The 17,673-nt window shown below is 44.2% G+C and overlaps 1 protein-coding gene across 1 annotated transcript; it reads left to right on the plus strand.

Annotated features, from left to right (window-relative positions):
• The first annotated feature begins 390 nt into the window (after nucleotides 1-390).
• On the plus strand, nucleotides 391-16,855 carry api5 (apoptosis inhibitor 5). The gene is made up of 14 exons (XM_038999136.1): nucleotides 391-691; nucleotides 1,493-1,654; nucleotides 1,841-1,934; nucleotides 4,875-4,940; nucleotides 6,079-6,230; nucleotides 6,631-6,837; nucleotides 8,418-8,522; nucleotides 8,633-8,722; nucleotides 9,719-9,903; nucleotides 13,575-13,668; nucleotides 13,828-13,884; nucleotides 14,106-14,185; nucleotides 14,691-14,836; nucleotides 15,884-16,855. Exons 1-14 carry the CDS (start codon nucleotides 617-619, stop codon nucleotides 15,961-15,963), a joined length of 1,593 nt encoding a protein of 530 aa, XP_038855064.1. The 5' UTR covers nucleotides 391-616; the 3' UTR covers nucleotides 15,964-16,855.
• Nucleotides 16,856-17,673: the final 818 nt, after the last annotated feature.

Below are 17,673 nucleotides of genomic sequence, written 5' to 3' on the forward strand. Positions count from 1 at the left end.
TACTCAATTAGTATTTTACTAGGTGACTTTAAACTATTACTTGAGTCGTCTTAATAACAAATAAAATTAAAAGTGTAAAAATTTGGGTACTTTTTTCCACCACTGAATATTTTTGCATAAAGTTGATGTCAGACAAGCTTTTGGATGCGCTCGAGTTGGTCCGAAAGCTGTGCCATTAAAAATGTATCATACAGTGAAATGAAAGGTCCATTGTCCCTACTTTATGTATAGGATATGCGTTTGCCATCACTGTCATCAAATGTATAACTTCACTCGGACAGTGTAAACTACAGTATTGTAGGGAAGATGAACTTGAGAAATCTAGTCCGCGCGTTCCAGAACGTTGATGTGAGTCCCTGAAGCAAGCGCATGCGCACTAATGTACTTCCTGATACTAATTTTCGTAGCAAGGCTAGTGTACGTTGTTGGAACGGACAACGGGGTTTCATTCGCAGCGTTCTAGAAATTTCCTCTCCCCATCCCCTTTTCCAGTACACAGCACGTAATATTGTTTATGTTTGGAGAAATTCTGGACTTAAAGGAAATTATTTAAAGTCATATCGGTGGAATATTGTTTGTATTATCATCTCGACAACACGCAGTTGGACGCACGCTGATGGCGGTCACTATCGAGGAGCTGTATCGTAACTATGGGATTCTCGCTGATGCCAAGCCGGAGGATCTGAGTCAGGTATGCATGAGATGGATGTCTAGTTATCTAAGTAATTGAAGTATCTTCCAGAGTAGCTCCACTTTTTTTCTTCAAATAAGGTACAGTAGTGGAAGCCAGAGGTGAAAGTTAGGCCGAACCACACGCATTGGTTAAGTATAGTAACTAGCTAGTTAGCATCTCATGTTAAACTAACGTTAGCCTGCTAGCAAGCTAAAATGGGCCTAATTTGCTAGCTAATCGTGTTTCACTTGATTTACCCGGCGTTTGTATCGTAGCTTTCCAGGTAACTCATGGAACTAACGTTAACTATGTGCTATTAATTTACATGTATAGCAAGCAAGGTAACTAGTTAGTTACTTGACGATGTTTTTAATACATTTTAGTAGGCTTAGCGAAGTCAAAACAGAGAACACAGACAGCTAGCTAGCTTCATGCTAGCCAATTTATTTGACCTGACCCCTATCCCACTAGCTAAATAGCGGATAGCTAACTAATGCTGATTGCCTTGCACAGCTCCTGAAAAAAAAGTAATTGAACCATGGCATTATTTGCAACTTGTCATACTGGTTAGATTTACAATGTAAAAATCAAAGGCGCTCTCTTACTAAAGTGTTGTTAGCTAGCTACTACTACTGACAACTTGCTAGTATAATGGCAAGGGATTCAAGTATTGCTTGCTTGTTGGGCAGAAGTCTCATCTCTAGTCTACTCAGTATTTTGACCAACACTAAACTGGAAGCTTTTGCATTCATGTTGGACAGTGATGTCCTAATATTACAAACTTGTTAATATATCAAATTGTTTGGATCTATCCTCCAGCACAAAGATGCCTATCAGGTGATCCTTGATGGCGTGAAAGGGGGTCCTAAAGAGAAGCGCTTGGCAGCACAGTTCATTCCCAAATTCTTCAGCAGTTTCCCAGAGCTGGCGGATGCAGCAATCAACGCTCAGCTTGACCTGTGTGAGGATGAAGACGTCTCGGTAAGGATTTTAGGCACTATCGTATCCATTTGGGTAATTCCATTGTGCAGAATGGGGAAGAAAGAAAAAAATGTTTGATTTTAATCAATCAATATATAAGTGTAGCTGTATATCTAATGCCTGGTCACAGTAGTCCTACTACTCCGTTGCTCACCGGTTGTTGGTTCTTCGTCTTTCCTCCTGTAGATTCGGAGGCAGGCCATCAAAGAGCTCCCCCGTTTTGCAGCCGGGGAGAACATCGTCAGGGTAGCAGATATCCTCACCCAGCTTCTCCAGACAGGTACAGTACTCTTAAGCTAACCCGCCCAGGCATTTTCACATGTAACTTGGGGTTGTTGTGATACGAACATTTTAACTTAGATACCAGGCCAAGTATTGCTTTTACCACAGAGGGGGGAGTGGGCTAGTGGAATACACATGCATACTGATCTGCATATCATTATGGCAGTAAGGGAAAATACTGCATGAAACAGTACAGTAACACACATCGAATCCTTCATAAACACACACACTACTCTCTCCCACAAACACACATCTCCCTCCCTTCATCACACTCTGTTTCCTTCTCTCTCATAAACACACTGCTCCCAACTTTTAAAATGTTAGGCACCAAACAGAATTGAAGTAACACCAGAAGGAGAATGTTTTTAATATAGTTTAGGCCTACATGAATCCGTCCTTCTTTTTTTTTTGAAGCACATGTCATGAGTAGCAGACCCTTTTCCTTTCTTCCTGGGCCTATCAAATTAGCCTAGACACTACTGTCAAGTTACCGGGTTGTTAGCTAGCTAGGCAACATGACTGAACAACATTGTTATCAAACCAATAATTGGTTACCCCGGATTAGTTTAAAACGGCCCGCTGCATGGTTTGTGAAATTATATAAAGTATTATAGAAAATAATTCTTCATATCTCCTTTGGTCAGTAAAAAGATTTATACATAACAGACAGTGCAAGGAGGAAATAATTTAAAAGACATTTATAATAGGGGGATAAAACTGTTAGAAAGGAATCCCATAGAAAGAAAAAAGGTGTCTCTGGTAATATGGGTCATATTTTTACCCGTTTAGGCTTGTGCTCAATTGACTCTCTCTGGCACTCGGGAGGCTGCGTCACAGCGAACTTGCAGTCTACTCAGACTGGCCTGTGCTCATAGTTATAACAGGCAATGCAATTATATAATGTATCAACTTTGCTCGCTCTACTCCGATGTAACAGAAGACTCAAGGACTGCAGTGATGCATTGTTGTCTCTACCTTCTTGCCCTTTGTGCTGTTGTCCGTGCCCAATGTTAGTACCCTGTTTTGTGCCTGCTACCATGCTGTGTTGTCATGTGTTGCTGCCATGCTATGTTGTTGTCTTAGGTTTCTCTTTATGTTGTGATGTGTGTTTTGTCATGTTATTGTTTTAAACAACATTTTATCCCCATCTCCGCAGGAGGCCTTTTGGTAGGCTGTCATTGTAAATAGGAATTTGTTCTTAGCTGATTTGTCTGCTTAAATAAAGGTTAAATACATTTATAAAATCCCACTGGCCATCACGGCTAAATTCCATTTTAAAAACTGATAGAGGAATAGATCAAATTAAATTGTATTTGTCACAGGCGCCGAATACAACAGGTGTAGACCTTATAGTGAAATGCTTACTTATGAGCCCCTAACCAACAATGCAGTTTTAAGAAATAAAAGTAACAAGTATTTAAAGAGCAGCAGTACAATAGCAAGACTATATACAGGGAAGGCCCAGAAGCAGGCGAGTGAGGTGGATGTTATTGAACTGGCGCATACCAGTGGCTGTTGCTTGAATTCAACTGAATTTATAAACATTTTATAACAAGCGCCAGCAGGTTCGGTAGGGCTGAAAAAATCGGTAGCATCATATGAAACGTTACTGCGTTATTCTAAAACTGTTGGTATTGTGATGTTTTGGTAATGTACGATTACCATGGGAACGTTACCGGTATGCCGAGCAACACTCGTACCTTGTATCAAACCAATGTAGCACATGCCCTGTTGATGGGAAATGTTTGTACTCTCCTGGGAGTGGACATTATGTATACCATGGTGTTTGTACTCTCCTGGGACTGGACATTATGTATACCATGGTGTTTGTACTCTGCTGGTAGTGGACATTATGTATACCATGGTGGTGTTTGTACTCTCCTGGGAGTGGACATTATGTATACCATGGTGTTTGTACTCTCCTGGGAGTGGACATTATGTATACCATGGTGGTGTTTGTACTCTCCTGGGAGTGGACATTATGTATACCATGGTGGTGTTTGTACTCTGCTGGGAGTGGACATTATGTATACCATGGTGGTGTTTGTACTCTCCTGGGAGTGGACATTATGTATACCATGGTGGTGTTTGTACTCTCCTGGGAGTGGACATTATGTATACCATGGTGGTGTTTGTACTCTGCTGGTAGTGGGCATTATGTATACCATGGTGTTTGTACTCTGCTGGTAGTGGACATTATGTATACCATGGTGTTTGTACTCTCCTGGGAGTGGACATTATGTATACCATGGTGGTGTTTGTACTCTCCTGGGAGTGGACATTATGTATACCATGGTGGTGTTTGTACTCTGCTGGTAGTGGGCATTATGTATACCATGGTGTTTGTACTCTGCTGGTAGTGGACATTATGTATACCATGGTGTTTGTACTCTCCTGGGAGTGGACATTATGTATACCATGGTGGTGTTTGTACTCTGCTGGTAGTGGACATTATGTATACCATGGTGGTGTTTGTACTCTCCTGGGAGTGGACATTATGTATACCATGGTGTTTGTACTCTGCTGGGAGTGGACATTATGTATACCATGGTGGTGTTTGTACTCTCCTGGGAGTGGACATTATGTATACCATGGTGGTGTTTGTACACTCCTGGGAGTGGACATTATGTATACCATGGTGGTGTTTGTACTCTGCTGGGAGTGGACATTATGTATACCATGGTGTTTGTACTCTCCTGGGAGTGGACATTATGTATACCATGGTGTTTGTACTCTCCTGGGAGTGGACGTTATGTATACCATGGTGTTTGTACTCTCCTGGGAGTGGACATTATGTATACCATGGTGGTGTTTGTACTCTCCTGGGAGTGGACATTATGTATACCATGGTGTTTGGGTCGGTGTCAATAGGAGATATGTACCGTCTGGGATGCTGTTGGACCAATATTTATACTCTCTTCTACGTTGTTGTTTACAGACGATTCGGCCGAATTCAACCAAGTGAACACAGCGCTGGTCTCCATCTTCAAGATGGACGCGAAGGGTAAGTGTCCATTTTTTAAACCATTTTTTACATTTTATCTCATGTATGAGTATGTTTTCAAATGTGAGATGACTGACAACTTCACTAGTCAACAGGCAGGATGCAGTGCCTCGTGCTCTTGTGTACACTAGTGAAAAGGCAGGACGCCGTGCCTCGTGCTCTTGTGTACACTAGTGAAAAGGCAGGATGCAGTGCCTCGTGCTCTTGTGTACACTAGTGAAAAGGCAGGACGCCGTGCCTCGTGCTCTTGTGTACACTAGTGAAAAGGCAGGACGCCGTGCCTCGTGCTCTTGTGTACACTAGTGAAAAGGCAGGATGCAGTGCCTCGTGCTCTTGTGTACACTAGTGAAAAGGCAGGGCACCCTGCCTCGTGCTCTTGTATAGACTAGTGAAAAGGCAGGACGCCATGCCTCGTGCTCTTGTATACACTAGTGAAAAGGCAGGATGCCGTGCCTCGTGCTCTTGTATACACTAGTGAACAGGCAGGGCACCCTGCCTCGTGCTCTTGTATACACTAGTGAACAGGCAGGGCACCCTGCCTCGTGCTCTTGTATACACTAGTGAACAGGCAGGGCACCCTGCCTCGTGCTCTTGTGTACACTAGTGAAAAGGCAGGACGCCGTGCCTCGTGCTCTTGTATACACTAGTGAAAAGGCAGGGCGCCCTGCCTCGTGCTCTTGTATTTGTGCAACGCTCTAAAAAGAAAAGAGTAGTTCAAAAGAAATTGTATTTTATTTCAGCTGTTTTCATACCTGACTGTATTCCACGCTGTCTGTTATGTAGGACTCTGAACAACGCGTTAGTAAACATGTGGTAGGCCTTAATTCCAAATGAATGGGTGAAATGGCCACCGGAATAGTTAGAAATATTAAATGAACCATCATAGTTAGTGGGTAGTCATAGTTAGTGGGTAGTCATAGTTAGTGGGTAGTCATAGTTAGTGGGTAGTCATAGTTAGTGGGTAGTCATAGTTAGTTAGTTAGTTGAGGTGAGCATAACATGGTTATAATACCCTTTTTTTTTTTGCCTCGAGCGCCCCCCCCCCCCCCCCCCCCCCCCCCCCCCTAAAGGCAGGACTTCTGCATAGCCTCTTTATGTCCTGTGGCTAACCAACCTGTATTTCTCTATTCTGTCTCAGCTACACTAGGAGGTCTGTTCTCTCAGATCCTGCAGGGGGAGGACATAGTAAGGGAGAGGGCCATCAAGTTCCTCTCCATCAAGCTGAAGACCATGCCTGAGAACGCCATGACCAAGGAGGTGGAGGACTACATCTTCACCGAGACAAAGAAGGTCTGTTCCATAGCACTCTGCTTTGGTAGCATCGATCCGCTTGGTGAACTAACTCCCTGCTTGGGGCTGGTTAGTAGAGCTCTTTGTGAAAGGGCTTGGATAGATTAGAATTCGTTTTTATTACTATTAATTGACAAACTGAATACAAGTGCTCTGTAGGAGGGATCTGTCACCTAGTTGGATGTAGGATATATTTCTAGCTGGTGACTCCTGGGTCATTTTTATTAGAGCACATCGTAGCAAAAACGTCTTGAAAGCAAAAAATTACTTTCTTGTTGGACAGGTCCTGGTAGTCCCTCCCAGTTTCAGTCAGTTTTCTTCTGTTTGGTGCCTTCTGAACACGACCCGGCCCTGTGTCCTACGTTGACCCGTGTCCCACGTTGACCTGTTCCTACACCAGGTGCTGGAGGATGTGACTGGGGAAGAGTTTGTGCTGCTGATGCGTATCCTGATGGTGCTGAAGGGCCTGCAGACGATGAGTGGACGGCAGCAGCTGGTGGAGCTGGTGGTGGAGCAGGCCTTTCTGGAGCAGGCCCTGAACCCCGCTGACCCCGACACTGTGGACCGCCTGCTGCAGTGCACGCGCCAGGCCCTGCCCCTCTTCTCTGTGAGTGATACACACACACAGGCCATAATAATATACTCCACCTCTTCTCTGAGAGTGATACACACACACACAGGCCATAATAATATACTCCACCTCTTCTCTGTGAGTGATACACACACACACACACACAGGCCATAATAATATACTCCACCTTTTCTCTGAGAGTGATACACACATACACAGGCCATAATAATATACTCCACCTCTTCTCTGTGAGTGATACACACACACACACACACACAGGCCATAATAATATACTCCACCTCTTCTCTGAGAGTGATACACACACAGGCCATAATAATATACTCCACCTCTGTGAGTGATGCACACACACACACACACAGGCCATAATAATATACTCCACCTCTTCTCTGAGAGTGATACACACACACACAAGCCATAATAATATACTCCACCTCTTCTCTGAGAGTGATACACACACACACACACACACACACACACACACACAGGCCATAATAATATACTCCACCTCTTCTCTGAGAGTGATACACACACACACACACACACAGGCCATAATAATATACTCCACCTCTTCTCCGAGAGTGATACACACACACACATGCCATAATAATGTACTCCACCTCTTCTCTGAGAGTGATACACACACACACACAGGCCATAATAATATACTCCACCTCTTCTCTGAGAGTGATACACACACACACACACAGGCCATAATAATATACTCCACCTCTTCTCTGTGAGTGATACACACACACACACACAGGCCATAATAATATACTCCACCTCTTCTCTGAGAGTGATACACACACATAAACACACAGGCCATAATAATGTACTCCACCTCTTCTCTGTGAGTGATACACACACACACACACACACACAGGCCATAATAATGTACTCCACCTCTTCTCTGAGAGTGATACACACACACACAAGCCATAATAATATACTCCACCTCTTCTCTGAGAGTGATACACACACACACACACAGGCCATAATAATATACTCCACCTCTTCTCTGGGAGTGATACACACACACACACACAGGCCATAATAATATACTCCACCTCTTCTCTGAGAGTGATACACACACACACACAGGCCATAATATTATACTCCACCTCTTCTCTGAGTGATACACACACAGGCCATAATAATATACTCCACCTCTTCTCTGAGAGTGATACACAGACATTCTAACATACTATACTCCACTTAGTGTCTTCCAGTACAGTGAGTTCATAGTCATTTTTGTGTGTCCCCTGTGGGACTTGAACCTGCGACTTTGGCTTTGCTAGTGCCACACTCTTACCAACTGAAGCAACTGCTTATCTCCTGATCACAACACACACAGTATCACCAAACACTGCAAAACTTTTGTTTTACAATGCTCGCTGTCACCACATACACTGTAATTGTTTGCGAAATGCTAATTGTGTTTGTGCCTTTACGTCTCATTTTTACTTATTTTCTATTTATGCATGTTTGTTCAAGCTTCTGCCCCCCCCCCCCCCCCCCCCCAATAACAAATGTTCCTCAGAGACAAATAAACTTTAACTTCCTGAGCTTGAAACTCATTATTTTTACACTTCCAGAAAAATGTCCATTCCACCCGTTTCGTCACTTACTTCTGTGACCACGTCCTGCCCAACCTCAGCTCCCTGACCAGTCCCGTGGCTGATCTGGACATTCAGCTGGAGGTCAGTTACCACCCTCCCCTGTACCACCCGTACAGAGTTCAGGCAACTAGTCCTCCATGTTGGCTCCAACATGCCGGGGACAATAGCATTGACATGTGGTGTGTGTGTAGGTGCTGAAGTTGCTTGCTGAGATGAGTCCATTCTGTGGGGACATGGAGAAGGTGGAGACCAACCTCACCATGCTGTTTGAGAAGCTGCTTGTAAGTAATAGCCTAGCGCATCTCAGCCTTCTAATGGGGTTAGGAGGGCTTTCACCATATTGGTACCTTCTAATGGGGTTAGGAGTGCTTTCACCGTACTGGTACCTTCTAATGGGGTTAGGAGGGCTTTCACCATACTGCTGCCTTCTAATGGGGTTAGGAGGGCTTTCACCATACTGGTACCTTCTAATGGAGTTAGGAGGGCTTTCACCATACTGGTACCTTCTAATGGGGTTAGGAGGGCTTTCACCAGACTGGTACCTTCTAATGGGGTTAGGAGGGCTTTCACCATACTGGTACCTTCTAATGGGGTTAGGAGGGCTTTCACCATACTGGTACCTTCTAATGGGGTTAGGAGGGCTTTCACCATACTGGTACCTTCTAATGGGGTTAGGAGTGCTTTCACCGTACTGGTACCTTCTAATGGGGTTAGGAGTGCTTTCACCGTACTGGTACCTTCTAATGGGGTTAGGAGGGCTTTCACCAGACTGGTACCTTCTAATGGGGTTAGGAGGGCTTTCACCAGACTGGTACCTTCTAATGGGGTTAGGAGTGCTTTCAACAGACTGGTACCTTCTAATGGGGTTAGGAGTGCTTTCACCAGACTGGTACCTTATGGGGTTAGGAGTGCTTTCACCAGACTGGTACCTTCTAATGGGGCTAGGAGGGCTTTCACCGTACTGGTACCTTCTAATAATGGGGTTAGGAGTGCTTTCACCAGACTGGTACCTTCTAATGGGGTTAGGAGTGCTTTCACCAGACTGGTACCTTCTAATGGGGTTAGGAGTGCTTTCACCAGACTGCATATCTCTATATCTAGTTGTTGATTATTGGACCAGCTTACGTAACGGTCTGATTTATCAGACTGGTGAAAGGCCAATGTACCAAACAGACCGTGCCGAAGTATGAGGCCGATTGTTGGTTATGGTGTGTTTTGACTTAACTGGTCCCGACGGGTGAAAGGCTAACTGGTCCACCCTTCCTCCCTGTGTCTAGGAGTTCATGCCGCTGCCTCCAGAGGCGGAGGGTGAGAACGGCGAGAACACACTGAGCGACGAGCCCAAGCTGCAGTTCAGCTACGTGGAGTGTCTCCTCTTCAGCTTCCACCAGCTGGGCAAAAAGCTCCCCGATTTCCTCATTGACAAGATCAATGCAGAGCGCCTCAAAGACTTCAAGATCAGGTAGAGGAGGGTTTGCCCCGTAACGTTTTTGGCAACGTTCGCTTGTCTTTTTGAAAAGTCTTGGTGTGTTGTGGGAACGTTTAGCATTTATATTTCGGTCCCCATTTTCATCAGAGTCATCTGCGTTTTGCCAACGCTTTTGTTTAATTTGTATCAGTCTCTACTGTAGCATGTGGATGCCAGTAATGTTAGTGTTATGTTACCGCGTCGTAGTTTTAATGTATTATTTTTTTACGTCAGTCTAATACCCTTTTACGTACAGACTTTACTGAATGTTGCCTGTCGTTTTTAATCTGGCCATGTTTTATTAGAACCTAGTTCATACAGTCCTGTTTTGACCACATTCCTTCCTGGATAAGTCTTTTCTACATGCCGTCCAGTGTGGGACTAGATGTGGATGGACGTCTTATTTGAATAAATCAGTTGGAATATACACCCATCACAAAGAAATCCACTATTGGATAGATAGTTTTATGCAAGTCCTAAGAAACATAAAACGAATAATGTATTTTCAAAAGATTAGAATGGCATATTTCGAGTTGAATGATGTTTACTAGTCTGTGCTTCCTATATGGCTGAGCCGTTCACATGAAATCAATAGGTGTATATTGATCATTCAACAAACTAGGCCTACTTGGGTTACCCTGACTACAGTCGACACACACACACAGTGAGCTCAAAGCATTGGGACAGTGACACATTTAGTTGTTTTGGCTCTGTACTTCTAGCACTTTGGATTTCAAATGATACAATGACTGAGGTTGTAGTGGGCAGTAGTATTTGATATATGTGTATATTATATAAACGTCACATTCGACTTGTAATAAGACCTAAGCAATTAGCCTGTTAAATGAATTGTCTTTATCTGAGTCCAGAGGATAAACAGAATTGTTCCAGGAGACTGTAGGGGATTTACAGTAGTAGACAATGAAGAAATGTCTGAGAAATGGAATTTTAAATACAAGTGTATTTAATTACGCTGTAAAATGAATGGATAGACGTACAAGGCATCCACTTAAGTTACAAATCATTAACAAGCATTATTCTAAGCATTTGAGTTGTTTGGCTTCCACATCTGAGTTGTTGACCACTAGCGTTACTTTAAAGTTAACCTCCAATCCGAATATGGGACCAAATAGTTAACCAGACTACTTTAATACACAAGTGAATTTGCCCCAATATTTTTGTTCACAAAAATGGGTGGGATGATATGTACACAAAGTTCTGTAATTTCTAAATGGTTCACCTGATATGTATGAAAATACCCTCAAATGAAAGCTGACAGTCTTCACGTTAACCTCAGTCATTGTATCATGTCAAAGTGTTGAGAGTATAGTCAAAACAACAAATGTTTCACTGTCCCAATTGGAGCTCATTGTATTTTATAGTAGGCTAGGAATATAATGAAATAACAGAATAAATTACACACAGAATATAACAGAATAAATATACACAAAAAAAATGTATTTTTCCCGCATGGCAACGTGTGGAACTGCTGAAACATATAAATAAAGAGCCCAAGGCAAGTCCATGATTTAAAAAAAATAATAAGATTTGAATCCACTTTTTCTCCTTCCTAACCTGTGTTTTGTTAGGGGGTGGGGTCTCACGTTGAGTATCTTCTTTATACACTTAGAAAATAATAGCGGTCTATCGTTTCAAAAGCATTTGAGTCTTGTGTTCAAATTTCACATCCTCCGGGGGGCTTTTGGAGTTGCATTTATGCAATTGAGCAAAAAATAATAGACGTTTACCTGATTTCGGCTACATTATAGCATGCTAAATGTTTCTGAGCAGTGATAATCACCTGATTTAGGCTACATTATAGCATGCTAAATGTTTCTGAGCAGTGATAATCACCTGATTTCGGCTACATTATAGCATGCTAAATGTTTCTGAGCAGTGATAATCACCTGATTTAGGCTACATTATAGCATGCTAAATGTTTCTGAGCAGTGATAGATGGAGCTGTCCCACCTCTACTTATTTAGAATTAATCTAATAAACAGACAGAGATTCAGTGAAACAAAATCACTTTAGGACAAGTCACATGTTGGTTGGGAGTAGTCCTAGGCTACTAAGTGACCGGTAGGGAGTAGGCCTAGGCTACTAAGTGAACGGTAGGGAGTAGGCCTAGGCTACTAAGTGACCGGTAGAGAGTAGGCCTAGGCTACTAAGTGACCGGTAGGGAGTAGGCCTAGGCTACTAAGTGACCGGTAGGGAGTAGGCCTAGGCTACTAAGTGACCGGTAGGGAGTAGGCCTAGGCTACTAAGTGACCGGTAGGGAGTAAGCCTGGGCTACTAAGCGACCGGTAGGGAGTAGGCCTGGGCTACTAAGCGACCGGTAGGGAGTAGGCCTGGGCTACTAAGCGACCGGTAGGGAGTAGGCCTGGGCTACTAAGCGACCGGTAGGGAGTAAGCCTGGGCTACTAAGCGACCGGTAGGGAGTAGGCCTGGGCTACTAAGCGACCGGTAGGGAGTAGGCCTGGGCTACTAAGCGACCGGTAGGGAGTAGGCCTGGGCTACTAAGCGACCGGTAGGGAGTAGGCCTGGGCTACTAAGCGACCGGTAGGGAGTAGGCCTGGGCTACTAAGCGACCGGTAGGGAGTAGGCCTGGGCTACTAAGCGACCGGTAGGGAGTAGGCCTGGGCTACTAAGCGACCGGTAGGGAGTAGGCCTGGGCTACTAAGCGACCGGTAGGGAGTAGGCCTGGGCTACTAAGCGACCGGTAGGGAGTAGGCCTGGGCTACTAAGCGACCGGTAGGGAGTAGGCCTGGGCTACTAAGCGACCGGTAGGGAGTAGGCCTGGGCTACTAAGCGACCGGTAGGGAGTAGGCCTGGGCTACTAAGCGACCGGTAGGGAGTAGGCCTGGGCTACTAAGCGACCGGTAGGGAGTAGGCCAGGGCTACTAAGCGACCGGTAGGGAGTAGGCCTGCGCTACTAAGCGACCGGTAGGGAGTAGGCCAGGGCTACTAAGCGACCGGTAGGGAGTAGGCCAGGGCTACTAAGCGACCGGTAGGGAGTAGGCCAGGGCTACTAAGCGACCGGTAGGGAGTAGGCCAGGGCTACTAAGCGACCGGTAGGGAGTAGGCCAGGGCTACTAAGCGACCGGTAGGGAGTAGGCCTGGGCTACTAAGCGACCGGTAGGGAGTAGGCCTGGGCTACTAAACGACTAAGCTGAAATAGTGACTCCACACAGGTAGGCTAATGCTTTGAATAGTTTATAACAATTGGATGACTTTGGGAGTTTCAGTAAGCAACAATTTGATGCCTTCAATTGCAATAGCCTATTTTATTTCAATTTTTTTTTTGTCATTCAGTGATATTTATTCCCACAGTAAGTCTTTATGGATCCATCCAGTTGTAGTTGAGAAGACAACAGTGCATGTGATGGGCTACGCGACGAGATGGATGAAGTGACATGCCTCGCAAAGTTTACAACTGCCAGGATGATAGTAGTTAGCTGCCTAGCAACCACCAAGAGCGTGCCAATACCGCCTCAGCATTACGGCTACGGTTCATACTAAGCTGTAGGCAGAACTTTACCGAGATCATTATTGGGTCGGTAGGTGGAAATGTATAACTAAAAGTTGGCGGGATGCTGAAGATGGCGAGAAAAACGTCTTGGTTTGAAAGGTGTATAACCCTAGTTTTTCTCTCCTGCCTCCAGATTACAGTACTTCGCCAGAGGGCTGCAGGTATACATTCGCCAGCTGCGAGTTGCCCTGCAAGGCAAGACGGGAGACGCACTGAAGACCGAAGAGGTAGCTATGTATCATGGCTGTTGTTTTGGTCTCCAATGATACGTCACTTGTTTTGTTTCTTCTTGACAAGCCTCACAGTTGTTCTGATTTCAATCAAGCGCTGTAGACAGTTTTCTATTGTGAGTATTCCCTGATGGTTATGTTGTCTTTCCATCTCAGAACAAGATCAAAGTGGTGGCTCTGAAGATCACCAACAACATCAACGTTCTGATCAAGGTGAGGCGTTCGAAACACTTGGTCGACCCTGAAACGCACTTGGTCGACCCTGAAACGCACTTGGTCGACCCTGAAACGCACTTGGTCGACCCTGAAACGCACTTGGTCGACCCTGAAACGCACTTGGTCGACCCTGAAACGCACTTGGTCGACCCTGAAACGCACTTGGTCGACCCTGAAACGCTAGCTAACATTCTCATTACTGTTCCCTTTCTCTGCAGGATCTCTTCCACAACCCACCGTCGTACAAGAGCACAGTCACGCTGTCCTGGAAGCCTGTCCAGAAGGCTGAGGCAGTAGCGTAAGCCTCTTTCAATGTTGTCACGGGGAATCTGGTGACCCAGAATATCGGGTTTCTGACGAGGTGTTCTTTTAACAGTCTTAAAGATGCATTACACTGTCAAAAATCTAAATGGGTCAGATGTTTTCAGATCTCCAAAAGTAGTCCGTCAGGATGAGTTCAATGCCAGGCCGTCTGTTTTGTAAATCGCACTCTATGCCATAAATCTAAAATGAATTGATAAGTACCATGTAGTGTCCAGATTTGTGGAATTTAGCTGAATCTACGTCACTTAGGGTATGGGAAAACATCTGACAAACGTTGATTTTTGGAGTGTAATGTTCATTCATGGGTTTCAGTCTCATCTCAACGGACCTGCCCACATCAATGACTGATGAATGGATTTGTAATACATTATACAGGGACACTAGCAACTTGTCAGTGGCACATCTTCAGATAAAACACCATTAGATAAGGTCACCTGGGGTCATAACACTGTGACCTTTGCCCTCTTTGCCCACCACAGTCTGAAGCGCCCGTCCGGGGAGGATATGGGTGCAGGCAGTACCATGAAGAAGCAGCTGTCCCCCCCCCTGCCCCGGAGGGATGCACGGCAGATCTACAACCCCCCCAGTGGCAAGTACAGCGCCACCATCGGCAACTTCTCTAACGGTGAGGGTGGCGCTGGGGCGGCGAGGGTGGCACACTGAGCCATAGCTGGGTTTTAGGGGCACCGGGTGGAAGACGGACGTTGCGCAGACATCTGTTTTTTTTCTCATATTCTCTGACGTTTTGTTTCTCCTACATAAGTAGAATGCTCTTGGTGTAACGTAGTCACTCTGGGTGAGATGATGTACTGACTGAACTGTGGTCATGGTTTGGGGGCCTACTGATCCTCTCCAATGTGTGTGTTGGATATTGTTCACTTCCACCGTGTATTGTGCCACGTACACCCTTTCTGGTGGTGTTACTTGAGTGACCGAGGTGCACATGCTAATGATTTGATGCTAGAATGTACCTTGTTCAAAGGATAGTTATAAACTGGGTTGTTCGAGGCTTAAAGGCTGAAAGCCATGGTATAACAGACCATATACCACAGGTTTGACAAAACATATTTTTACTGCTCTAATTACGTTGGTAACCTGTTTATAATAGCAATAAGGCACCTCAGGTTTGTGTTATATGGCCAATATACCACGGCCAAGGGCTGTGTCCAGGCAAAGTACAACCTAAGCCGTGGTATATTGGCCATAAGCAATAAGGCCTGAGGTGGTGTGGTATATGGCCAATATACCACGGCTAAGGTTGTACTTAAACACGATGCATTGCGGAGTGCCTGGACACAGCCCTTAGCCGTGATATATTGGCCATATAACACAAACCTGGGGGTGCCTTATTGCTTAATTAACCCAAATCAGGCATTGTTTTCAAGCTGAGCCCTCTGTTTCATGTGAGCAGTTGATAAATCTGCAACTGAATGGGAGGGAATGTCTTCATATTACGATCCTTTTGAGCTATAACACACATGGAGTAACACCAGAAGTTTTTCCCCATGACCATTTTAGCCGGTTAGTTTTTCCTTTTATAGGCTGTTGGATTCCTTCAAACTAAGGCCCAGAGGGTATTCCTGGCCAGGTCTAACAGTCAGAAAAATCTCCTGGCCCTTACGATGATTGTCCATACTGATCCCCTGTCTGTTGTGCCCGTCTGTGATTCCAGAGCAGCGCGGAGGCTTCAGGGGCGGCCGGGGAAGAGGATTCGGAGGCAGGGGAGGCAGGAGCCGAGGCCGAATCTACTGAGTCCACCATCTCACACACACTACACACACACACTACACACACTGAACTGCAGCACATCAGGATCCCTGCCGTAACCAAGGGGGTCTCCATGACCACCGCTCCTCAACCTGTGTCCACTTGTTCTTTTTCCTCCGCCCTCCAAACACCTGTGCAAAGGAAGTATTTTTTTTTTTTGGTCATTTCCTGCCCTCAGAGTAAATCCACGTCAAGGAGACTGGGATTTGGACGTTCCTACCTGACATTTCCACCCTCACACTCTTGCCTGGTGAAGCGATTGTTCAAGTAGATCCTTGTGGTTTTAGTTTTTTATTAGTATTTTTGTGGAACCAGAGACTGACAAGTTGTACCTGATTTGATATTTTTGTCAGAAAAAAAAAAGGTTTTATAAAGTGTTGACGAATGCATTCTATCTTGTTATTTCTTTTCTTTTTTAATTCGAGCTTGGATTTGGATTGGCTTACCCTCTTTGCTACTTTGTATGAATCGAAATGTTTTCATCTGAATTTTTTGATCAAACTTGTATTGATGTCTCCACCACCATGCCCTTTTGTTTGTGTAACACCTTGTTAAAATAAGACAATTGCATTGAAAACCAATGTATTCTGAATTTTTAGGTAGTAGAAAAAACAGATTATTTCCTCTGCAAAACAGGTTTTGTGACGCTGAATAGATCATTATTACAAAGTTAATTTGTTTAATTGGACATTGGTTGTCATTCGAATCAGCCAAGGCAGATTGAGGACTTGGGAGTTCAATTTTAATTAACTCCAAGTAACTTTTCTACTAAATTTAAATGAGTTTAGAGCCTCAATTTGAGTTTTCCATTAATGTTTTGCATGCTTTTTTATTTTATTTTAATTAAATATTTCTCCCCATAAATGTTATTTAAAAACTTTTGGATTAAAAAAAGGAAATCAAATCTGATTGGCATACATGATCGATTTATTTCTGAGTATTTTTCTACCAAATGGTCCTTCAAACCTTTTCCTCACTATGCAGTATACAGAAGTTGACCTGTTTGTTGGTTCTCTGCTTTATAGTTGGTTTTGTATCGTCTGTATAGTCAATCGATGCAAAAGACAAAACAGACTCCTGGGGGGCATTCAGGTTGAAGGAAACGTAGCAACTGTTGATTTGAACGCAACCGGTGCTGTTGGTACGTACTGTTGCGCAGACATCTCAATCACAGTACTGGTACGTACTGTTATGAAATGTTGCTACAAAAATAAGACCAACTGAACACAACCCCTTGTTTTAACTTGTATCGAGCTTCACTTGCTAGGATTCGTTAATTTGATTTAACTTTTTTTTTGTGAAAGAACTCGTGTTTTCTGAAGCCCAAGTGACCTTGCTGTCAAAGGAAGAGTAAGGTATCTTGAAGGAAATGACATCCCACTGTTTCCTGTAGATCTGAGAGGAATTAATATATATTCATGTTATGGTGGATTGCTTCGTCCTGCCTTGTGATTTGCTGGGTGGAAATATTAACATATTGCTTCCACCTAACCAATCCGCTCAGTTTTACAGCAGTGGAATTCAGCAGTGAAGTACTCCCTTTCACCCTCAGCACCACAGAAAGTAATGGCTTGACATGGTTTCTATAGAGATTTGAGAATATTGGTGTGTTAAATGTATTTCATTTTCCTATCTAAATATTACTGTGACCTTTTTATCTAAAGGTGACACAAACATTTGTGCTTGGGTTGCTGA

Source organism: Salvelinus namaycush, chromosome 8 (assembly GCF_016432855.1).
Source record: "Salvelinus namaycush isolate Seneca chromosome 8, SaNama_1.0, whole genome shotgun sequence".
NCBI classification, from domain to species: Eukaryota; Metazoa; Chordata; class Actinopteri; order Salmoniformes; family Salmonidae; genus Salvelinus; species Salvelinus namaycush.

What these genes read in the sequence shown, in the direction of transcription:
- api5 (XM_038999136.1), top strand. Translation starts at nt 617, where the DNA reads ATGGCGGTCACTATCGAGGAGCTGTATCGTAACTATGGGATTCTCGCT. An exon ending in AGGCCCTGCCCCTCTTCTCT is followed by an intron (nt 6,838 to 8,417) that starts GTGAGTGATACA and finishes TTACACTTCCAG; the next exon opens with AAAAATGTCCATTCCACCCG. An exon ending in CATCGGCAACTTCTCTAACG is followed by an intron (nt 14,837 to 15,883) that starts GTGAGGGTGGCG and finishes CTGTGATTCCAG; the next exon opens with AGCAGCGCGGAGGCTTCAGG.